Source organism: Hyaena hyaena, unplaced genomic scaffold, assembly GCF_003009895.1.
Source record: "Hyaena hyaena isolate Hyena2069 unplaced genomic scaffold, ASM300989v1 scaffold_12, whole genome shotgun sequence".
Classification (NCBI taxonomy): Eukaryota; Metazoa; Chordata; class Mammalia; order Carnivora; family Hyaenidae; genus Hyaena; species Hyaena hyaena.
Genome location: NW_024080644.1, coordinates 6,546,657 through 6,572,471, shown reverse-complemented (window position 1 = coordinate 6,572,471; position 25,815 = coordinate 6,546,657). Strand labels below are relative to the sequence as shown.

Sequence of the window (25,815 nt, the reverse complement as noted above, 5' to 3'; positions counted from 1 at the left end):
ATTATAGCATCATCCATATTATAGCATCAATTAGTACTTAATTCCTTTCTGTTATATTATGACATGTGATATACAACTATACAATAATTGTATAAGTATTAATTATATACTTGTATAAGTATTATACAATAATTGTATAAGTATATCACATGTCAGTTCATAGACATTCAGTCTCTATTCGTTTGATGGACATTTGGATCCTATCTACTTTTTTGGTTCCTATGAATAAAACAGCTATGAACATTCATGTAGAGTCCTCTGAAGACACATGTTTTCATTTATTTGGTTATATATCTTAAAGTGGAATTGTTGGTCATAGGATAATTTGATGTTTAGCATTTTAAGAAACTGTCAAACTGTTTTACAAAGCAACTATAACAATAAAAATATTACCAGTAGTGAATGGGGGTTCTTTTTCCTCCACATCCTTGCTAACTCTTCTTGTGATCTTATTATTGCTATCCTAGTGAGTGTGAAGTAATATGTTATCATAGTTGTTATTTGCATTTCCCAAATGACTAATGATGTTGAGTATCTTTTCATGTACTTACTGTCAGTTTATGTATTATCTTTGGAGAAATGTCTGTTCAAGTCCTTTGTCGATTTTAAAATTTGGCTGTCTTGTGCTCGCTTCGGCAGCACATATTCTAAAATTTGGCTGTCTTTTTGAGTTTACATTGTTCTTTATATTTTCTGGATAAAACATCTTATTTCGTTCTGAGATTTCTCTTTTCACTTTCTGATGATGATATCTAATGCCAAATAGATTTTAATTTTGATGAAGCCTAATTTATCCAATTTTTCTTTTTTTACTTCAGCTTTTCAGTGTCTTATCTATGAAAATATCCATAACCCGAGGTCATGGTGATTTATGTTTAGGTTTTCTCCTAAAGTCATATTATTTTATTTAGATTTGTGGCTTATCTTGAGTTACTTTTTAATGTACTATAAGGTAGGGCTCCGTCCTCATTCTTTTGCATGGGTTTATCTGCTTGTCCCAGCACCATTTATTGAAAACAGCATTGTTTCCCCATTGAATTGTTTTGGTTCCCTTGTTCACTGTCAATTTGCCGAAAACAGAAGTGTGATTTCTGTTACCATGGTCTTAGAGAATGGCTTGGGAAGTTTCATAAACATATATGTTAATATATATATCAATATAAATATAATTTTATATAGATAGATATGAGTTCTTCATGAAATGTTTAGTAGATTTCACCAGTCAGTCCGTTTGGGTTTTGGCTATTCTATGTGAGAAGTTTTTTGATTGCTACTTCAGTTCTGTAACTGAGTCCAAGCTCATTGTCTTTACTGTTCAATAGGCCAGTAAGTGGAGAGGCAAGACATTAGGGAATAGAAAGCACTTTGTTCGGAAAGCCAGCAAACCAAGGAAATGGCAGACTCTTGTCCCAAAGAACCATCTCCTTCAGCGTGAAATTGGAGTTTCTTTTATGTTAGCAAAAGGGGAAGTGGCAAGGTTGGAGTCAGATGGTAACTGACTTCTGTAGACATCTGAGGAGATAATGTAACTTCTTTGTCCTTGGTCAGTTGATCTTTGCATACAGGAATCTATCTGGTCATGTCATTCCTCTAAATCTTAGACATAATAGCATTGTCATTTCTGTATGTACTTCCTTATCTCCTCAGGTGAGATAGATTCAGGTAAAAAGCAGTTTTTGCAAATCTCAGCTGTGACAGGGCTATATGCAGGTCTCAGCAGAAGGTTCTAAGGTAGAGGTCACAGCAGCAAGGAAAATACAATCAGTGTGGAGTCACACCTGCTGTTTCTCCCTGTTACAATCCCTTTCAGTAAGTCAGGTCACATTTTATTATTTCTTCATGAGACAGTTTAAGTACTTTTTGTCTTTCTAGGAGTTTCTCCATTTCATCTACATTATCTAATTTGCTTAGATACAGATTGTATAAATGCTAATTTGTACAGCTGTACATTGTGTTCCTTTATAATTTTTTTAATTGAATTTCTGTAAAGTGAGTAGTGATTTTTCCCTATCTTATTCATGACTTATAATTTGAATCTTCAAATCTTGGTCATTCTTGCCAAAGATTTTTCAAATTTGATATGCTTTTCGATGACCAACTTCTGACTTTATTGATTTTCTTAATATTTTCCTATACTCTCTTCAACTGATTTCTGTTCTAATATTTATTATTTCCTCCCTTCTTGCTTTGGTTGTAATTTGCTCTTTTTTTCCTTGTTTCTTATGTTGCAAAGTTAAGTACTGATATCTTCTTAAGTTTATGTATTTATTTTGAGAGAGAGTGAGACCCAGAGGATAGGAGTGGGGAAGGAGCAGAGAGAAAGGGAGAGAGAGAATCCCAAGCCGACTCCACACTGTTAGTACAGAGCCCAACATGGAGCTCAAACTCCCTAACTATGAGATCATGACTTAAGGCAAAATCAAGAATTAGATGCTTAACTGACTGAGCCACCCAGGTGCCCCTGGATTCAGTGAATTTAAAGGCTTACCTTATACCCTAAAATATGATTTACCCTCAAGAATATTCCACATGCACTTGATTTTTTTGTTAAGATTTTTTAAATTTTAAGTGATCTCTACACCTAATATGGGGCTCAAACTTACAACCCGGACATCAAGAGTCACATGCTTTACCAACTAAGCCAGCCAGGCTCCCTCACATGCACTTGAGAAGTGTATATATTCTGCTCTTGTTGGGTAGAATGTTCATAGATGTCTTTTAGATTGATTTGGTTTATAGACCAAAATATTTTATTTCTTTAGTGATCTTCTACCTATTTGTCTTATCCCCAATTGAGAGTGGAGTATTAAATTCTCAAAGGGTTATTACTGAAATATCTGTTATTTCTTTTTTCAGTTTTACAGGGTTGTGCCTTGTATACTTTGTGACTCTCTTAGGTGTATTTATTTTTGTAATTGTTTTATCTTTTTCATGGATTGTCCTGTTACCATTATATAATGTCTTTGTCTCCAGTATTGACTTTTATCTTAACAGTTCATTTGTCTGGTATTAGGATAGCCACTGCAGCCCTTTTTAAGTTACTATTTGCATATATAAATATAACATTTCTCCTTCCTTTTAACGTTCAGTTGAATTGTGTTTCTGAACCCAGAGTGTCTCTTGCTGATGGCATGGATTTGGATCACTTTTAAAAATTTATTTTGCATAGCTCAGCCTTCTCATGGGTGTGTTGAGTCATTTTACACCTACTTATTAATTACTGATGAAGTAAGATGAAGAAAGATTTACATCTGCCTTTTGCTATTTGTTTTCTGTAATTTTGAAAGACAGAGAGAGCACAAGTAGGGGAGGGACAGAGAGGAAGAGGGAGACACAGAATCTGAAGCAGGCTCCAGGCTCTGTGCTGACAGTAGTGAACCCATGCTGGGGCTTGAACTCACAAACCATGAGATTGTGATTTGAGTCAAAGTCAAACACTCAATCGACTGAGCCCCCCAAGTGCCTTTTGGTGAATTTTTCAATTTAGTCATTGTATGTTTCAACTCTACAATTTATTTATATCCTTATATGTATAAATTTTTTATGTATGTTCAGTGCTTGAATTTTCTCCGGGACAGTTTCTCTTGACAGCCTTTTTTTGTTTGTTTGTACATGGATCATTCATTATTGGCTTAGGATTTTTTCAGTTATACCCGGTGAGATCTTGGCCTTGTTCTTTGGGTATCCTTAGCATCTGCCATTTTCTTGGCATTTCTTACCAATGCTATAATCATTGGTAATTGATTATACTTTTCTTCTGTCATTTTCTGACTGTAGTGGAAGCCTCTTATCCCAAGCCATGGTCAGGGCCTTTATGTCCCATTAGTTTTCTTTGCCTTATGGATACATCCTTTGCTATCAATATCACCTAATGTGGGATAGCTATACTTTATCTACTTTGGCTAGACTTGTTATACTAGCCACCAAGCAGGGCTGCCTTACATTCTCAAGGCTTTCAAGAGTTTAAGTGGGTGTTTTTACTTTTCACTCCCTCACATCACTTTCTTGGACTTGCACTAGGATGGAGGCTGGGGCTGTGGTGGAATAGGTGACCTAATGTCTAAGCAAATCTCCAGCTCCTTCTGAATCCAAACCATTGTTCTTGAATCTAATTTGTGTGGTTAGACTCTCACTTTCCTTAGAGAAGATTATTCTTGGTTCTCCTGTAAATAGCCTCAATGTTTCGTAACCCACAGGGCACATAAGTTATAAAAGTCTCAACATAAGAATCCCTGCTGCATAAAAATATAGAATTTTTCTGGTAATGAGCTTTAGGAAGTGAAAGTTTTGACAACTAGATTCTTTAAGCAGACTGAAGCAAAGGAACAGGAAGATGCTTGCATAGGCAGCTATGAAGATTTCCCCAGCCCCCTTATTTTTTGAGGAAGTCTATACTGGTATTTGTCTTTAATTTAAAGCATCTGCTTCAGTACCATTATAGTTTATATGCCAGAATAAAATAAGCACACTAAATGCCATTTCTATTTAAAAGAGTATTGTAGTCACTTACCTGTTGTTATTCTTAATTATTCTTGCTTCTGAAGCAACATTAGGATTGCAGTCTCTGATATATGCTGTTTGAGCCCTTCCAGATTTCCGTATTGGGTTTTCCCACCTGTCTCTCAGTTGTGGGAATTGGCTCCTGACAGGTTGTGTCTGTTCCCTCCTCTAGAAGGTTGCCTTTGGGTGACCAAAGATGCTCCATTGCAGAGATGCCTATGAGGCTAATCATCACCACTACCACTACCTCAGGTGGCCCAGCTAACTTTCCTTCAGGGGGGGCAACCTCTCAGGTAAATTCACATCCCATAGCTGCCTATGGGATCGATTTGAATCTGCATTATAAACCAACAACTTTTCATAGCTTCTGGCTCTCCTCTCTTTTTCTTCCCCCTTTACCTCAAAGTTCCTCCTGAGGGCATGCTCTCAGTAAATCACTTGCATCAGAACCCTTGGGACACGACTGCTTTACACAATTAAATAAATGTAATAAAAAAAATAAATAAAATACCAGCAACTAGCTCTGTTACCAACGGAAACTCCAGAATGGGGAGAATATGTGATATTTTCTATCATATTTTCAGAGTTCTAAACAGATAATAAAAGATGAAGCATTTTCAAAACCTAGTAATCACAGTATCGTATGTACTGTTTCTTGCACACAGTTAAATTGATTATAAAATGCCATGCTGAAAAAATAGAAAAATGAAATGTCATGCTAATAGATGTATCAGGACACTGATTTATAGTGTTTTAAATACTTACATTCTATTATAATTTATTTTCTCAACTGAAGGAATAGATATAGTTGGTCCTCTTTTCACATAGTCTTTCCTCTGCTCATTTGTCAGTAAGAAGTCACTAATTCACTTCCCTTTTTAGTCACCTCTCATTTTCCAAGGATCGCAGACTATATGAACAAGAAAAGACTTACCTGACCAAGTAAAGGCACCCAGTACAGAGAGATCTTGTTGAGTTTGATCAGTTCAATGATTCCATTGCTTTTGTGTGTGGTTCACAGCGTCACTTTTGAACATGCATCTCCCAGAGCACTCATTGTGTGCTTTGGTGATACTCTTGATGGCCCTGATCCTGTTTTTTAATTCTAAGATATTACCTTAAGTTCATACTCACCAAATCACAGCTTTCTCTCTATGAGACACTGTGTTTGGGCCTTTGGGTCTAAAAGGGCACCAACAGCTTGCTGGAATGGAACCATTGTGTGGGATGAACCCGCAGCCCCAGATGCCGAGCCCTTTTCTCCAACACAGACTGCCTTTCATCATAATGAGTTAGCACATGGGAATTTCCTTTCTTTTCCTATGAGCTGAAATTGGCCAGTCAACCCTGACACCCTTTTGGAAACTTAAAAATCTGGAAGGAACAACAATCCTCTCTTCTCAGCATACCCATTTCTCAGTACGAGTCCCCTGAGATCCTATGGCAACTGTCTGACCTCATCTTCATACTGCCTATACTGAAGGGATCGGCAGCTCCTGTTAAGGCATAGAAAACAATCCAAAAACAAAAAAGTCTTGTTGCACTGTTTCTTCCAGGTTTGTGTATTTTCCAATAATAATGAATATCTGCTTTAAGGAGGCCTTCTCTATTTCTAGACATAATACACTTTAAAATATTTTTAATGTTTTTATGTATTTATTGAGCGAGAGCGAGAACGAGAGACTCTGAGAGGGGGAGGGGCAGAGAGAAAGAGGGAGACAGAGTCCGAAGCAGGCTCCAGGCTCTGAGCTGTCAGCATAGAGCTCAATGTGGGGCTCACAGTCATGAACTGTGAGATCATGACCTGAGCTGAAGTCGGACGCTCAACTGACAGAGCCGCCCAGGTGCCCCTAAAATATTTTTTAATTCAGTGATACTTCATTACATGTTTAAAGTTCCTTGGCACGATTATTCCAATTTCTGAGTAATCTATTCTCCATTTGAGCTGTACCTTAATAGTACCTTTAAATATTTAGTAAGATTTAAACTAAGTAAAATTTTTTGTGTATGTAAACAAATCTAAGATACTTAAAAACAATTATTTTTCATTAGATCATCCTAGAAAATACACAGCAGATATTCCCATTCGTCTAAATGAGAATCCAGTTTGCTATCGAATGTTATGTTTGGTTGGAGAGGTAAAATCACCCACGTTATTGTTTGACCCTCCATTCATATTTTTCACTCCTGTTCCTCTGGACGTAACAACTACGATGGATGTCAACATTTTACCTCAGAACTATTTCAGGTAAATGCTTAATGTGAATTTACCCCAGTTTTTTATGGCTTTTTTGATAGTATATGTGTTGTATGAGTTGTCTGACTTGTTTATGTAGTAGAAACGAGCCATTAAAATATTTAACGGTTCATTTAAATTAAAAATTTTAAGCAGCCCACTTCATTACCTCACAAGTAGTCATTTGATTTTCTTGTAAAAATTTTTGGTATGTCTCTCTTCATGGTATGAGAAGCAAGCTTTCTATGGCTGTGTGACAAATTAACACAAACTTAGTGCAAACAAATATGAATTTGTTATCTTTTAAGTTTCTTTGGGTCAAGAGTCCTCCAGGCTAGTTAAGCTGCCTCCACTGCTGATGGTCTCAGTAGGCAGAAATCAGCATGCGGGCTGTGGCAGCAGTCTCATCTGAGACTCAGTCCTGCAGAATTAATCCTTTCACTTGTAGGACTAAGATAATTTCTTGCTGGCTGTTGGCTGGGACCACTCTCAGCTCTTAGAGACCACCCTCACATCCTAGCCATGTGGTTGCTCCTCCCATCATGGTACTTTAGACCGTCTCTATGACTTTTCAGTCTCTGACATCCAAACCTTCTTTTAAGATCTCACCTAATGAAATCGAATCCACCCATGATAAATTTTTTTGCTTTACTTGAATTCATTTGCCTGGGGACCTCAGGAACATATGGAAAGTCTGTATAACACAACTTAATCACTAGTGTGATATATTTACGGGTTCTCCCACCCATAAATATATATTCGCACGGGGTGGGAATAATACAGAGTTTGTGTGTATACCAGGGGAGAGGACTCTTGGGGGCCATCTCCGAATTCTGCCTCTCATGTATACATAGTTTAGCAGAATGCAATCTGCTCTCATTTTTTAAAACAATTTATCAACAGCCCAAACACCAATATTATATAGGATGCTAATGTATCCTAGATACATTATGTGCCCTTGCACTACAGAACAAGTAGATTGTGTGTGTGTGTGTGTGTGTGTGTTTGTGTGTTCATCCATTCATTCATTCATTCATTGCTGGCTTCTGAGAAATATAAGAGGTTTCCAAAGGGTTAAATAAAAACAAACCAAACCAATGCATACAGGCTGAAACCACAGTAAGAGTGGTGAGCTGTAGTAATCTTCCAAATGCAGGCTTTTCTTAAAACTTGAGACAACTTTGTAAAGCATCTGACTTTGGCTCAGATCATGATCTCACACTTTGTGAGTTCAGGCCCCGTGTTGGGCTCTGTGCTGGCAGCTTGAAGCCAGGACCCTGCTTCGGATTCTGTGTTTCCCTCTGTCTCTGCCTCTTCTCCACTTCCACTCTGTCTCTGTCTCTCTCTCAAAAATATATAAACATTAAAAAAAAAAAAAAAGCACAGAACTTGAGACAACTTTTTCAAGGTAGGAAAACAGTCTCAAATTCCTTGATTAATCCAGAGACACTAAAAGAGGCTAAAAGAGTTCATGTGAATAAATCCTTCTACCTTTCAGCAGAGTGAGCAAATCTCTTATCAGTGGTTTTTAAACTGTGGTGTATATCAGCATCACCTGAAAGACTTTTGAAAACAGAACTTATTGCGTACCATTCCTAGAATTTATGATTTAGGAAGCCTGGAATCGTATGTAATAATTTTTATTTCTAGTAACTTTCCAAATGATACTGATGCTGCTGATCCATGGAACACCATTTGTGAACTTCTGCTTTCAATGAAGCCATCCTCAGGTTGGGCTCATATTTCAGTTGCCACAGTTGCTATCAACCAGACATCAGGGCAGTATCAAGTATCACAGAACTCACCAGAAGGGAAGATACCATAATTTAGAGTGAGCACAAACAACTGTCTTGAAATCTAGACTCTTAAGTAATTCAGATATTGGAATTATCAGACACAGAATATAAATAATTTATTTTTAAAAAGTGGCATTACAAAAATTACTAATTAACATAGAATTATTCGATACAGACTTGAAAATGAACCAAATATATCTTTTAGAAATTGTAAAACAAAATGTGACAGGTAAAATTTTTAGGGCATCCACTAAACCAAAGATTGACTATAACTCCACAAATAGTGGAGAAAGCAACAAAACCTCACTTAACTTTGTAAGACAGAAAAAAAGAAGAATACTTTTAAAAGCAAGAGAAAATTAAAACAAAAATGATGGCAAAAACTCTGTGTAGTTGAGTAATGCAATTAAATGTAAACAAGTTACTCTCACTAGTTAAAAGACAATGTCCGAGTAAATAAGAAAAAAAAAAGTCCAACTGCCTATTAAAAGAAGTAGATGTAAAACATAAGGAGAAGAGAGACTGAAGTAAAGCAGGGTTTTTCAACATTAGAACTGTTGACATTTTGGGGAGGGTGCTTCTTTTTTTCCTTGGAAGCTATTCTGTGTGTAGTAGGATGTTAGCAGCCTCCCTGGTATGTAACCAATAGCATCCTCCCCCTACTTATGACAGAAAGAAATTGTCTCCAAACATTGCTACATGTCTCCTGGGTGGTAAAACTACTACTTGTAAACCATCAAACTAAGAACATGGGAAAATGTATGGTAGCATAACCAAAAGAAAGCTGGATAGCAGTATTGATTTTACATGTGATAACCTTATTTAAGAGGTAAAACAGAGGCACCTCCGTGGTTCAGTTGGTTAAGTGCCTGACTCTTTTTTTCTTTTAATTTTTTAATTTTTGAGAGAGAGAGAAAGCGAACGAGCATGAGCAGGGGAGGGGCAGAGAGAGAGGGAAACAAACATAGTATCTGAAACAGGCTCCAGGCTCTGAGCTGTCAGCACAGAGCCCGACGTGGGGCTCGAACTTACGAACCGTGAGATCATGACCTGAGCCGAAGTCAGACGCTTAACTGACTGAGCCACCCAGGTGCCCCATCTGACTCTTGATTTCTGGTTCAGGTCACGATCTCAGAGTTCATGAAATTGATCCCGTGTTGGCCTCTGCACTGACAGCACAGAGCCTGCTTAGGATTCTCTCTCTGCCCGTAGCACACTTAGCATTTTCTCTCTCTCTTTCTCTTAAACATTTATATAAAAAAGAGGTAAAACATATTTTAAATACAAAGAAACCTTTTTAATATAAAAAGGAGTCTGGGTGGTAGTTCAGTCAGTTTAGTGACTGTCTCTTGATTTTGGCTTAGGTCATGAACCCAAGATCATGGGATTGAGCACTTCATCAGGCTCTGCACTGAGCATGGAGCCTACTTGGGATTCTCTTGCTCTTTGTCCTTCTGCCCCTCTCTCATGCATGTGCACTCTCTCTCTCTCTCTCTAAAAGTAAAGTAAAATTAAAAAGTTTAAAAAGAAGCCATTAAATAATTACAAAAGATGCAGCTCACCTGAAAACTATCAGAATTCTAAAATTGTATGCACAACCAAAGTAGTCTTAAAATACATAAACCTCAAATTAAAATAGTAGGGGGAAATTGACCAGTCCTTCATCATTGTAGGATGTTTCAACATAGATCTCAATTATTGAGTCCTAAAGTCAAAAACCTTTGTGTAGATAAAGAACATGTAAAAAGAATATTTTATTAAAAGCCTCCTTCATTTAATACTAATATTATTAAAAATACTAAAAGTAGTATTAAGAATAGTATTCTAAAATCCTGCACCCTGCAGTTAGAGAATACACATTTTTTTCGTTGATATAGGAGATATTTATAAAAATTGATAGTGTGTCATTCTGTAGTTCAAGTTTAACACATTTTAAAGAGTTCACATCATAGAGACTGTGTTTTCTGATGATAAGTATAATTTTAAAATCATTAAAGAAAATATGAACAGGATTTGCCAAACATTTGGAATTATTTAAAAAAACTCCTATAGAGACTATAGGAGTTTTTTGAGTTTTGAGTTTTTTGAGTTTGAGAGAGAGAGAGAGAGAGAGAGTGTGAACGGGGGAGGAGCAGAGAGAGAGGGAGACACAGAATCCAAAGCAGGATCCAGGCTCAGAGCTGTCAGCATAGAGACTGATGTGGGCTCGAACTCAAACTCTCTGCTGACAGCTTTGAGCTTTGAGCCTTGAGGCTGCTTCGGATTCTGTCTCCCTCTCTCCCTGTTCCTCCCCCACCGACACTCTGTCTTTTTCTCTCTCTCTCAAAAATAAATAAACATTAAAAAATTGAGATTGATCTCAAGTTAAAAGTTGAATCTTGAAAAGTAAGATATAATGAAATGAACATGTAGCAGGGACTGTAGAGATAATAGAACCCAATCTCCTCATTGTATGTACAGTAAAATCAACAGCATTAATGACTTACCTAGTGACACTTAGCTAGTTAACAACAGAATTGGTTTTAAACCTGATTTTAAATTACACTTTTAATTTTTTACTCATTGAACTCTTATCAGTTTGAGTAATTCAAGTTGAGTTTTTTTTTTACTTTTTTTCGTTATTTAGCTGAATAATCTTCATTCTAATTAAGATAGTAGGGAAATATGATTCCCATTAAGTAACACTTCTTTGCTATAGGAGCCTACATATATAATAAAAATTTTAAAGTAATATCAAATATTTATTGAGCATTAAAAGTTATCCCATATTTATTTTTGTTTAAAGTTTGTTTATTTTGAGAGAGAGAGAGAGAGTGAGTGAGCAGGAGTGGGGCACAGAGAGAGGGAGAGAGAGAGAATCCCGAGTAGGTTCTTTGCTATCAGTGTAGAGCCTGATGAGGGGCTATATCTCAAAAACTGTAAGATCACGACCTTAGCTAAAAACAAGAGTGAGACACTTAACTAACTGAGCCACCCAGGTTTCCTTCAAGTATTATATTTAAAAGTGAATACTACATACTGTGTTATTAGTAATCATAAAGATTTTAGATTGTTTAAATAAATTATAGGTATATAATGCAATGTGTGAAGAACATTAAGTGGAATTTTTAGTAATAATGATTAGAAAATATAACATATGCATACAAGTGCTTAATAGTATCCACATCAAAATTTTTATGTTTTTTAGTTTTTTTAATGTTTGTTTATTTTTGAGAGAGAGAGAGAGAGACTGAGTGTCAGCAGGGGAGAGACAGAGAGAGAGGGAGACACAGAATCTCAAGCGGGCTGCAAGCTCTGAGCTGTCATCATGGATCCCGATGCAGGGCTCGAACTCACAAGCTGTGAGATCATGACCTGAGCCAAAGTCGGACACTCAACTGACTGAACCACCCAGGCACCCCCCCAAAATTTTATGTGTTTATACATCTGTTAATATTTTATTTAGTCTATATGCATTAAAGCTATAGCTGTCAAGGTGGTAATTTTTGGTAAATTTTTATAAGGCTGTATTTAAGGGCAATACTTTTTATATCATGGCTGTCGATAAAAGCACATTGTATTTAATCAGGTGTTATAATCCTCTGTTGTAGTTCTTAGAGGAGAAAACGAACTTTGGATCATGTTATGTGGTCACATTAATATATTATCCATCTTATATTGGGACCAGAACGTAAGAGATGATGCAAAAATATCTTTAATAATTGGGCATATTATTTTAAATACTTGTTTAATTTTTTGAATGGTTCAATAAGCAGAGGGAAACACATTTACATCCAATTACTTGCATGTATTTTGAGCTATCTTTTTTTTTCATTTTGAACAGAGATTCCACGTTAAATGTCCAGATTCCCACAGTGAGCCTTCTTGATGGTGATGAGGCTCACCCGCTTTCTGTGACATTTCCGAAAGGCCGTGTCATCATAGGGTCTTCCAGTGGAATAAATGCTCAGCTCACCTGCCATCTCAGTTTCAAATCTTCTAAACCTGTGTCATTTTTCACCGATATTCTTTTTTGTGATGACAGAAATAACTGGTAAGAGATTCTTTTCTATCTGACAGTGAAGAATAATGAGTTTATGTTTTACACTCTTGTAAAATGTTAAAAGGAGAGACATCTAAAATAATGACTTTGGGCATAAAGATCTTTTTTAATGTTCCAAATGCAGCATGGCTCACATGAGAAACAGCTTGCTGGTGGTTACTAGCATATACGAAGCTAGGTTACGTGGGTTTGAATCCTGGCTCTCTTAACTGTGGTGAATTTATTTAATCTTCTGAGCCTCTGTTTTCTCATCTGTAAAATGGGGACTATAGCAGAACCTATCTACAGAATCTCATCTGTAATTATAAGAAACTCTCTAAGTTAATAATTATTGAGTAATTGGATAGGAACTGGCACGAAGGAAATGTTAAATAAGTATTAAATGAAAATGAGAAACATCAGCATAACGAGTTTCCAAACAATATGATTTTGTTGCATGTAGCTTTAACAGGTTCAGGGAAATTCAAATACACCTTGGTGAAAACATGCTACTAGATTTCTTACCTTGTGGGACCAGAAATTCTACTTTTACGTTTTACTCTGAGCAGATTTGATTCTCCACATTGCAAGACACCAATGGGCAGAGCAATAAAGGTTGTTAAAAATGTTTATAATGAGAAGTAGTGTTGGAGGGAATTGTACCCTGAAGATTAGTGTCGGTATATGTGGTCAGTGTGATAATTTATTAACTAGGAGTGGGGTTATTACTCTTTGGTATTTTCATAGTCAAAGACTGACTTCTCTGTTAGGAATTAGAAGACAGAGAGATGGTACTGGAAACGTTGTATCCAGTGCAAAGTGTAGCCATAGCCAGGCCACAGTTCATGGAGTTCTGCTGACCTCCAGCTTCTGTGTTTCAAAATTTGATGGGGGAAAATCATCTAAGTTACACCATGCACACTCCCATTTTTCTCTTTTGATGTTAACGGTCTGTCTTGTGTTGACATTTAAGAACAAAATTTTAATGATTTTACTTTAGGCTCCTGTCAAGCACTGACCTCTGTGCCTCTGTCCTGGGAGACATTCTGTCTTTTTGTACATTGCTGACTTTGTTCATCAAAGTTTAACTTTACTCTACTTCAGTCCACAAATTTATATTGCCCAGAGCGCAATGTAAGGTCTATGTTTGAACTCACCAATAAAAATCATGAACAATTTATCCATGAATGTCTTAAAGTTAATGAAGACTCAGACCACATGACCAGGGTGAGGAAGGAAATCTTTCACTAAATACTGGGTGGACAAGATTGTTTCTGGGCCAGGGGAACAATTGACTCTAATGGGGGCTGGAACAGACTTCACTGGGCCAGTGTACTGATGCTTGGTCAACAAACAGGATGGTAAGGAGATCTGAAGACAGTCTGTACAAGGAGGAGGTGCTATAATTGATCTTTTTAAAAAATTTCCTCGTCATTGTTGTGTGTTTCCTTTCAGCCTGAGACTTGTTTGCTCTTACCTGGATTTTTCCCCACCGTTCTTACCTTACTTACCAGTAAGCTCCATTTCAACCCTCAGCAAATTTGGGATAAAGTACAGTGTTTAGAAGTAATTTAGAAACTTTGAAAATCATAATTAGGCTCCAAAAGGCTTTCACTTGCGCCCATATGCACAAGAATCATGAGTACTTTGTGGAACCTTTTACTGATGCATTCACTGTTAACTCCTTACCTGGTTTCCTGTAGTGCATAACATTAGGTCTTCTGTCTCTCCACAGCTCTCCAAAGCTGTCTTTGCCTTTCTGTAGACTTTCCATCTTGGATCTTATTGAGATAAAAGTGGTCTTCACACAGGAAAGGGGAGACCTTCCCTTTCACCTCAGAATTTTTCTTGGGAATAAATAGTACTCTTTGATTTATTTTCATCTATTATATTTATTGTGGGTAATCCATGTGTGATCTGCCAAATCTTTTGGGTAAGAAAAGATGCATTAGAACGGGGTCCTTCAAGATGGAGGTCAGTGTAGTAAAGGTGGACTTTAAATTTATTTATTTATTTTTTAATGTTTTATTTATTTCTAGGAGAGAGAGAGAGAGAGCCGGCATGAGCAGGGGAGGGTCAGAGAGAGAGGGAGTCACAGACTGAAACAGGCTCCAGGCTCTGAGCTGGCAGTCAGCACAGAGCCCGACGCGGGGCTCGGACCCACGAACCGCGAGATCATGACCTAAGCGAAAGTCGGACGCTTAACCGACTAAGCCACCCAGGTGCCCCAGTAAAGGTGGACTTTAAACAGTGTGTTTTTTATGTACTCTTTGGTGCCAGGAGGTGAATACAAAAGGGAATGCACCAAGAGCAACTAATAATGTCTTAGGGTCAGGGGGAAATTGGAGATGGCTATGAAGGTTTCTGAGTAAAATCTCAAAGGACAAATTACACTTGCCGGTGTTTGTCCTAAATTGATTCCTTTATCCCCCCACCCCCCACACACACATCTAATTTGTCCATATTGGAGTGCATGAGTTCAGTACAAAATAATACACTCATGGGGCGCTTGGGTGGCTTAGTCGGTTAAGCGTTTGACTTCGGCTCAGGTCATGATCTCGCGGTTCGTGGGTTCGAGCCCCGTGTCGGTCTCAGTGCTGACTGCCAGCTCAGAGCCTGGCTCCTCTTTCAGATTTTGTGTCTCCCTGTCTCTCTGACCCTCCCCTGCTCATGGCTGTGTCTCTCTCTCTCAGAAATAAATAAAGCATTAAAAAAATAAAAAAAAAAAATAAAAAACAAAATAAAACACTCATTCCATCATGCTTTGCTTTCTTTTACTCATGTAAGACCATTTCATACTGTGGTTCCCCTTGGGGGCTAACCTGCATGGCTTCTTACTTTGTTTCTTTAGACTTCATCACATTTAGATAGGCTCCGCTGGCCTCAAAGCCATAAATTATAGCCACTTTTATTCCTGCTAACATGTCTGCTGCCACTAATAATTGTCCCCTCCATGCTCATGAGCGTTCAGTTCAGAGGCTACACACCCCACTTGCCTTTTCTAGAATTCCCCCAAAAATCCGGGGATGAAGGTTATATATATATCTATGGGAGGAATGGTGATGGGGTCAAAGAGTATTACAAGTGTGTAAAAAAGTGCACTAGGTAAGGAAGCTGAAACAGGCTTGTCTGTGTGTGTGTGGGGGGGTATTTTTGGTTGGATGGAACTGAGAGATGATGCTGAAAGAGCAGTAGGAGCAGATTGTGAGAGTCGTGTGTGCTCTGCTTTGATAATCATGACAGATGTGAGAGGAGAGCTAGGAGAGGTGTGTTACGGAAATCAAAGCTTGGACACAAACAGGAAGCATGAGGTCAACAGCTATTAATTAACACAGCTCAGGTCCTAGATCACAGGTTAGATATCATGGAATCCATACAATAGCCCTGAGAAGTGGATGCTTTTAGATTTTCACCAGTGTTTTACAGAAGAGGTTTCTTAGGGCCATAGTGCCATATAACTTGTCCAAGCTCACTTAGATGTTAAGTGGAAGAGCCAGGAATCTGAACCAAATTTCTATTTTCAAAGATTATGCCCTTAGTCACCTTGTTTTAACACTACTTAGGTTGTATAGAATCATACAGAAATCTTTATTATAGTTATACTTTTTTATATGCACTGTCATATGTAGACTTTACAAAGAATAAGAAAAGGAAATGGTGTACTTTCTTTCTTTCCCGTTGTTATGTATCTTTCTCGCGCACAAAGACACAACACTCATTAGTGAAGATTTCATGTCTGACATGTAGTTATGAGTAATTAAAGTTTACTCAATAAGAACTTGGATATTCAGTTATTTTTATTGATATATTTATCGATGAGGATAAAACTCATAGTGTCTATGGTTAAAGTAAATGTTTACAGTTTCTCTGAAAAAGCCTGTGTTAAAACTGTCAGTAAACAACAGAAGATGATTTTTACTTAAAAATAAGCTTATGAGACCCCTGACTGGCTCAGGCAGTAGAGCATGCAACTCTTGATCTTGGGGTTGTGAGTTCAAGCCCCACATTGGGTGTAGGGATTACTTAAAAATAAAATAAAAAAATAAGCTTATCGTATATAGGTACTTAAAAGATGTCCTATAACTCTCTTAGATATTTTAAATTGATAGTGTTTGCTAAAGTCTTCACATCAATGTATTAAATTGAAATCCAGTAGTAAAACAACTACTAAAGTGGTTTTTTGAAATTGTGCATTTCACATCAATAAAATTTCAAAAAGAAACTACATAGTCTTTGTAAGAATTATTTTCTTTTCCTACAAAATAATAAGCAAAGCATGTGTTTATTGAAGCAAAATTCATTGTATTTTAGAAGTGTATAGTTTTATGAGGAACTTTTGTATCTGTTTATAAAATAGCTTAAATGATATTAAGAATGATTTTTGAGGGCGGCGCCTGGATAGTTCAGTTGGTTAAGCATCTAACTCTTGACCAGCTCAGGTCACGATCTCCTGGTTGGTGGGATTGAGCCCTGCATCAGGCTCTGTGCTGACAGCTCCGAGCCTGCTTGGGGTTCTCTCTCTCCCCCTGTCTCTTTCTCCCCTTCCTTTGCTGGTGCTTTCTCTCTGTCTCTGTCTTTTGAAATAAATCAATGAACTTAGAAAGAATGGTTTTTGAGGGAGTCAAGGGGTGCCGTAGTAACATGTTTCTTTCACTGCTGCTTTACGAATCAACCTCTATTCTAGGTTAACTTACTATCTTCCTTATGTTCTAATTAATTCAACCTTATTCTCCTTGACTTTACTTACTTTTACTTCTGGCATGTGAGGTACCAGTGTAGGGGTGTATGAGGGTTAGGGAGGAGAGAGAAAGAGAGAAAGAGGGATGGATATATATATACACACACATATACATATACACATACATATATATGCACATATGTATATCCATAATATATATACATACACACACATATTAGTTTCTGTATTGCCTTTTTTGCACCAAGGAGTATAGTTTATATTAAGTGCATTTATAGGTCTTAAATAAGTTATACTCTTTAGATTTTGGGAATCGATCAAGACATATTCCCCAAATAGCATAACAGGAATTCCCTTACATAGGTAGATTTATGGAAAGCATCCTAAGAAATAATCTACTTTGAAGAGAAAGTGTTAACTTATTACTCATAAAATTAGTGAATGTCTCAAATGTCTGCAGGTGGCCCCTAACTAATAAATCATCAATATAAGATAGTGAAGGAAAAGATACAGTTTTGGAAATTATAATAGGTCTATAATTAAATCTGCTTTGGTTAAGTGATAAACATTTATTTTTTAAAAAAGTTTATTTTGAGAGAGACATCAAGCAAGGGAGGAGCGGAGAGAACAGGACAGAGGATCTTAAGCTGGCTCTGTGCTGACAGCACAGAACCCGATGTGGGGCTCGAACTCACAAACCGTGAGATCATGACCTAGCTGAAGTCACATGCTTAACAGACTGAGCCACCGCAGGCACCCCTAAAGGTTATTTATTTTGAAGGAGAGAGTTCATGTCTGTGCAGGGAAGAGGCAGTGACAGGAAGAGAGAATCCCAAGCTGGCTCCATGCCATGCTTTTAGCATGGAACCCCACGTGGGGCTTGAATTCGCAAACCATGAGATCCTGACCTGAGCCAAAATCAAGAGTCAGAAGCTTAACCAACTGAGCTACCCAGGTGCCCCAACTTTAACGCTATTATCTGTTAGCAGTTCGACATTGTGAATAATGATTGAGACATTCATTCTTTCATTCCTCATTCAACAAGTATTTATTGAATGTCCACCATGTACCAGACAGCACTCTAAGCACTAGCAGTTACCTCAGAGATCACAACATGATCCCTGTCCCGTGGGGCTTAGAGTCTAGCAGGGGAAAAGAGATAAGAAACGGTACATGTAATAAAGGGTAGGTCTTGTATGTGGCTATTGATGGAGGCTATAGCCAAAAGCACAGGAGCAGGGTAAGGTCCTGGGGAGTACCAGAAAGGGAGTGACTAGGTCTCAGTAAAGTATAGGGTGATGAGTGTTTCCCTTAAGAGGATGGGAAGGAGAGAGTGGAGTTCAAAAGATACCTGGCGCATTGAGGAGGGCACTTGTTGGGATGAGCACTGGGTGTTATATGGAAACCAACTTGACAATAAACTGAAAAAAAATTAAAAACAATGAAAAGAAAATATACTCAATAAAATACTTCTAAATATGTTCAGGCTCCGTCAATGCTATGAATAAACAAAATAATCAAATTATCTGTTAAAAAAAAGACATCTGGTAAATATCCTTTCAGACCAAGGGATAGCTGATGCACGGTCATTCAGTTGGATGCTTACAAAGAGGTCTGTGCAACCTGAGTGAAATGATCCGTGGGAGGAGTTTAGGCAAAAGGGTTGGAGAGGTAACAGCAGCCCCAGACCCAGTGGGGCCTTTGAGGTTGTTGTGAGGATTTGAACTCTTACCTTGAATGAAGTGAGGAGCCATTGCTTGGTTCTGAGCCAGTGAAAAAAGGCAACAGTCGTGGCTTTTGAACAGTAATGAGGTCAGCCAGTCTTTCCTTCCCACCAAAAACTTGTGCTTCCAAAACTATCCCTTTTGTTCATGAAAAGGTTGTTTCTCGACTACTTTTCTCATTCATTCATTCATTCATTCATTCAGTATTTACAAAGTGGCAATAAGAAACCTGGTTTTCTTCTGGCACTAAGGTCAGAACAAATTTTCTGGCCTCATGGAGCTTCCAATGTAATGGAGGAAACAAAAATTGATAAATACTGTTATATAATGAGGAAATGATGTAAGTCTAATGAGATGGAAAGTAAGGGATGCCTCCATGTATCAGACAGATAAAGCATTTCTGAGGATATGATCATTTGAGCAGATGGTGACTGTGAGAATTTAATGTGAAAATAGTTGTGAAGTGCTTACCTAGAATAGTCCCTGTGCTGGCATGTTGCAATAACTGAGTAAATCTTCTAGAACTGGCATTAGTTTTAAAATCAGTATTTTAGATCTCCAGAATGATCCCAGTGACTACTGTAGAGATAAGAAGTTTCTTCTATTAAGAGAATGATTGGGGGGGCGTGTCGGTGGCTCAGGTCGTGATCTCACGGTTCATGGGTTCGAGCCCCGCATCGTGCTCTGTGCTGACTGTCACCTCAGAGCCTGGAGTCTGTTTCAGATTCTGTGTCTCCCTCTTTCTCTGACCCTCCCCTGCTCATGGTCTCTCTCTCTCTCTCTCTCTCTCTCTCTCTCTCTCAGAAATAAATAAAACATAAAAAAAATTTTTTTAAAAAAGGAATGATTGGATCCACCCTGGAGTGAGGGGAAGAAGGGACAGGGGCTGGAGTTGACTTGTCATAGGGTTAAGGATTGCTTTGGGGAATTTCCACATCATTTATATTATGTTTCAGTATTGATGTTTATTTTTATGTTTGAAAGTTTATCTGGTCTGGGAATTCATGCAGAGAACAAACTGATTAAGAGATACCAGAATGTTGTAATCCCTTTTTCTGCACAGCAAGTTGAGGAGAAGGGAACATTACACCCTGAAGGAGCTTATAATTGAGAATAAAGTCTTGATGCTCTATCTTGCTTTGTAAGTTCACTGTCTGATACTTTACCTAGACCTTGCAAAGAAAGAAAGTTACGGCTTTGGGAGATTAATTTCATAGAGATCCTAAGGATGCCAAAAACAGCTTACTATTTTACTATGATTAATCCCCAATATAGGGTGTTTATTTTTGTAAAATCAAGAGTGGATTTCACCAGTATGTTTCAGGTGACCTGAAGGTTAACCTGAGGTAGTAGTCCTCATTTTAAAATAGCAGACACAGGGGCACCTGGGTGGTTCAGTCAGTTAAGCGTCTGACTCTTAGTTTTGGCTCAGGTAATGGTCTCAGGTTTTGTGAATTCAAGCCCCACATCAGGCTCTGTGCTGGCAAGGCAGACCCTGCTCATGCTAGTGCATGCTTTCTCTCTCTTTCTGTCAAAATAAATAAACATTAAACAAAATTTAAAGAGCTAACACAAATGGAGGCTTCATGGTTGGAAATGTGTCACATCAGAACTCTGAGGTACTCCATATATTTTTTTAAATCCCATGTAACACAAACTTATTATACTCAAAACTGACTGTAAAATTTTCCCTGGGCTTTTAGTCCTCAAATTTAATTTGAATAACTTTAGAGCGAAGAAAAAAAACTTCAACTGTTTTATAAGAGAACTAACATGAGTAATTGAAAATTAAAATTTAAGCCAAACGAAAGAAATCGAAATTCCTTAGCTGTCAAATAGAAACGATGGTCTTCTTTTCTTTTCTTTTTTCTTTTCTTTTCTTTTCTTTTCTTTTCTTTTCTTTTCTTTTCTTTTCTTTTCTTTTCTTTTCTTTTCTTTTCTTTTCTTCCCCTTCCCCTTCCCCTTCCCCTTCCCCTTCCCCTTCCCCTTCCCCTTCCCCTTCCCCTTCCCCTTCCCCTTCCCCTTCCCCTTCTAGAGCAGTTCTTCTCATGATTGGACACTCGAAACTGGACACTGGGAAGTTTTTAAAACTGTAATAGCCTCATTCCAACCCAGAGACTATGATATAGTTTGTCTGGAGGGCCACCTGCACATTACAAATTTAGAAAGCTCTTCATGTGATTCTAATGGGAAATCAAAGTTGAGAAGCCTTGCTCTAGAACATTCTTGACCCTACATATGACTCACCCAGGGGGCTTATTAGGACAGATCTGAGCCCCACCTTCAGACCGGGTCTTGGTTGGGGTGTGCACATTTGGATGTCTAACAAGTTCTCATTTGGTGGTGAGGTTGCTAGTCTGGACAGACACTGAACTCCTGTGAGAGGCAGAATTTCTGATCTCATTCTGGATCTAAGGAAACAACATCTGTGTTTTTAAAATATCCTCAGGTGATTCACGTGCACAGTAAAGTTCGTGAAGTACTAGACTTAAAAGGACTGAATGAGGGAAAATGCCATCAAGAGAGATTAAAGAGTGGAACACTTAAATATTTGGCAGGAAATGATATTAACATTAGAAAATGGCATTGCTGTAAGAATCTTTAAATACCCCTTTCTTTTAGCATAGGCCTGCTTTATTTGCTAATACATCATCTCTCCAAATCTGCCTAAGAGATCGCCATTATAAACTGTAATTCCCGATTTATGGCGTAGGAAATTGAGGTTATTACTACTTACTATTTGTCTTTTCGACCGTCCCCCAGCGGTGGAGTGAAAGAATCTAGATTTGAGATCAAATCCCATTATCTTTATCACACAACTTTGCCTTCCTTTAACTTTTCTTTAAAAAAAATTTTTTTAATGTTTCTTTATTTTGAGACAGAAAGAGAGCAAGCGGGAGAGGATCAGAGAGAGATGATTCGAGGCAGGCTCTGCACTGCAGTAACTACCAGCAGGGAAGTTTGAAAAAACAAAGTTTATTACTCACATGTCTTTAAGGGTATAAGGTACACTCGAGGCCACACATTGAGGCCGCCAGTAGAGAGAGAGAGAGTGGGCAAGCCTGGGGTTCTGCCTTTATTGGGGTTAAGGGTGGGGTACCTATGGTTTCAGGAGTTCACTCTTTATTAGTGATTTTAAAACATAAGAGCAGAAATTAAAGTGAGGGAAGGGAAAAGCATTCAGAGGGTCAGTTACCTAGGTTAACTAGAGAGCTCTGAAAAGAGGAACTTCTTGGGTGCGTTACCCTGGCTCTTCATCTACTTGTGTAGCTGGCAATTTGTTTATTTCAGAGACACATCTTTGAAGTGGATGCCCCTGCCATCAGAAGCCTAATGTCAGGCACTTAACATTACAATCAGAAAATCTTATCGTCAGGTGCCTACACTACATATTTATAGGCACCTCCCTTCTAGATTGTAGAATTCACTGATCTTCAAAGATTTTTTTTTTAATTTTTTAAACATTTATTTATTTATTTTTTATTTCTAGGAGAGAGAGAGAGACAGCGTGAGCAGGGGAGGGTCAGAGAGAGAGGGAGTCACAGACCGAAACAGGCTCCAGGCTCTGAGCTGGCAGTCAGCACAGAGCCCGACGCGGGGCTCGAACCCACGAACCGCGAGATCATGACCTAAGCGAAAGTCGGACGCTTAACCGACTAAGCCACCCAGGCGCCCCTCAAAGATATTTTAATGTCACCCTTTTTACCGTATGAAATGTGATCTTGTATCCAAAAAGCACAGTTAAAGTAGTCTTAATGACTTCGGGAGAAGCGGTCCCACACATTTGAGATTGGCTGGTTCTTAGAAGCTTCAGTATCTTTAGTTCCCATTCAAGCCTGCTCTGAATTTCTTGGCACACGGACTCCTGGGTCGTGCCTGATATATTTGCTCACTTAACTCAGTGTAAGTTTGTGATTTTCCTAATCAGGAGCAAGTTATGGTGTGGCAAACTTCCTGATCATTTCTGAAAAACAATGAGTCACAATCTTGGTGGGTTTTTTTTTGTTTTTTTGTTTTTTGTTTTTTTATTTTTGGCATGTTGCTGGTTTTAAGGTACTGGATTCCTTATGTCTTCTGACATTAAAACAAGGAAAATAAGGACTTTAATATATAGATAAATTAATGCATTAATAGGAAGTTTAAATGACAAATTTTAATTTCTACCTTCTTCATTGATACGTGATAGTTATTCCATTCTAAATGAAGAGCTAAAATCCATGATCTCAATTACAAATATACTGAACATCTCACTAGCAGAGAAATCCATTTTAAAATGTGCAGATCTTTTGTTTAAAACTGAGAATGTAGAACTCTTAATTATATCTTTTTCTCTATACAGTAGCATTTTATCAACCTTATGAATTCAAAAAATTTTTGATGCATAATAAAACTTGTTATGCTCACACTTATTAAAATAATAGAGCATTCACAGTCATTTAAATTGGAATTGTTTTTTAAAGCATCCGATACAATAAAAAGAAAATGAGGAATAATGAAAGGTGATTCTAATTATGTTTTAGTCAGTGCATAATTCAGCATTTGTGTGGTACGCACCTGGCAACTTTGACTCTGTTTCTCATATTTTTAAAAGTACTCTTAGTCTGCCTCTTCAGACACCTTAACGTTTTTGAAGGGGCAGGAACTTGCATCACATAAAGTAGATTAGCAGGGAATGAATCAGACCCAGAGTCAAACATGTTGAGCATTAATTCATTCAGGTTGGCTATGTGACCTTAGTAACTCTAGTATAAATTAATATCTGCTTCGTATGTGACTTTCCGGGATATTTGGATATTTACAATAAGCCTGTAGGGACACCTGGGTAGCTCAGTCAGTTAAGCTTCGAACTTCAGCTTAGGTCATGATCTCATGGTTTGTGAGTTCCAGCCCTGCCTGGAGCTCTCCGCTGTCAGCACAGAGCCTGCATCAGATCCAGTCATCTTCTTTCTCTGCCCTTCCCCAGTTTGAGTGGTGCACACCTGCGTTCTCTCAAAAATAAATCAACATTAAAAAAATAAGCCTGTAAATACAAATATATTTAAACGGACATTTAAATTAATATTTAAAATAAGTATATAAAGTGAATCAAGGGACTTTCTACAGAGCACTACCTGATAGCTAGAAGCAACCTTTGAGTTCTTCAAAACTCTCCTTAGATGGGGCGCATTGGTGGCTCAGTCAGTTAAGCGTTGGACTTTGGCTCAGGTCATGATCTCACAGTTCATGGGTTTGAGCCCTGCATTGGGTTCTGTGCTGACAGCTCAGAGCCTGGAACCTGGTTCAGATTCTATATCTCCCTCTCTCTCTGACCCTCCCCTACTCATTCTCTCTCTCTCTCTCTCTCTCTCTCTCAGAAATAAAGAAAAACATTAAAAAATTTTTAAAAAAAAACTCCCTTTAGGTATTAAGAGTAGTTATTTAGGACATTCTCAGGTCAAATCTGCTGTTCGTTAACAATGAGCCATTGTTAATTTTAGCCTTTTCGCTGCTGAAATGCAGACAATGGGAAATCTCAAGAATATGTCAATTACCATCTAACAGGTCATAACTGAAGACAGTGTTGGAATACTGCCCTGAAACATTGTCTGTCATGTTTTGGGGGGCCGGATTGTACATAACACTGTATTTGTCCCCCTTTCTTGATGTTGTGTGTATAGTTAGAATAGGCAGTGAGGGGTGAGTCGAATTCATAAGGGGCCGTGCTTTGTTCTGATCTAATCATCTGTTCCTTATTCTTTGCCCTAGCCCTGTGGAAGACTGTTTGTAATGATACCTTCATTCTATGAAAAACATTATTTTCATGGTAGATCTGTTAAGCCAAAGCACAGGATTGTAGCACAGTCTCAAGTATATAGCAGAAAGTTTATTTGCATTTAACCAGAACATACAGTATTATTATAAGTTATCAACTATGTATTTTAATAAACTATCAACAGAAAAATGTCGTAATTATGATTTGTTTGCCATTCACTTACAGCACAGAAATTTCAAAAGCCCAGGAACTTCTATATAATATTTATCATGTCTTCTCAGATTATGAAAATCATACTGCTTTTTTAAAAGTTTTTTTTTAATTATTATTTTTGAGAGAGAGAGAGAGTGAGACACAGAAGCTGAAACAGGCTTCAGGCTCTGAGCTGTCAGCACAGAGCCTGATGCAGGGCTCGAGCTCACAAACTGTGAGATCCTGACCTGAGGTGGAGTCGGAAGCTTAGCCAGCTTAGCCACCCAGGAGCCCCAAATCATAGTGCTTTTAACACAGGTTGCAGAAAGAAAAGTTAACCACGGATGATGTGGTTTCTGTCATTTCCTCCTTTTTTCCTTCTCTTTACCCGCATTCTGGAGCCAGTGATAGTTCTCTGCCCTGCTTAGAGACTTTTCATTTTAGAGGAAATTCCAGTGTCTTGCACATTGTTTCTCCCTTACTGTTTATGAGCACCTGCCTGATTGCTGGTCTTCACAGAACTCCTAGATGTTGGATCCCCATGTAGTTGGTTGGTACCTAGTGACCTTTTAGTCTGGTCCTCTCCAACTTTCCGTCCTCAGACCCTGTCTGGCTACTCAGTCCCTTACCTGTTTGTGAATTGATTAATCAAGGAAATTCCTTAACAGGATTATAATGTTTGATTGCAGTTATAATACTTAATTGTTTTGTGCATAGAAAATCAGGCATTTAAATAACAAAACGGGGCTTATTATAACAATTCCAACAATGTGAAAGTTGAAAATACCATTGATAGTTATCTTTTCTACTTTTTAAATCCCATACATTGTCACATGTATTAAAAATGGGGTATCTTTTCATATATTACCTTTGGTTACACAAATATATGCAACTCTAT

The 25,815-nt window shown here is 37.9% G+C and overlaps 1 protein-coding gene across 1 annotated transcript in view; it reads left to right on the top strand.

Annotated features, from left to right (window-relative positions):
• Window positions 1-25,815, top strand: part of CFAP47 (cilia and flagella associated protein 47) — a 500,885-nt gene that overhangs the window by 112,549 nt on the left and 362,521 nt on the right. Inside the window, exons 25-26 of the mRNA XM_039256279.1 lie at window positions 6,553-6,748; window positions 12,356-12,565. Coding sequence (XP_039112210.1) covers window positions 6,553-6,748; window positions 12,356-12,565 — 406 coding nt within the window. The remainder of the gene's footprint in view (window positions 1-6,552; window positions 6,749-12,355; window positions 12,566-25,815) is intronic.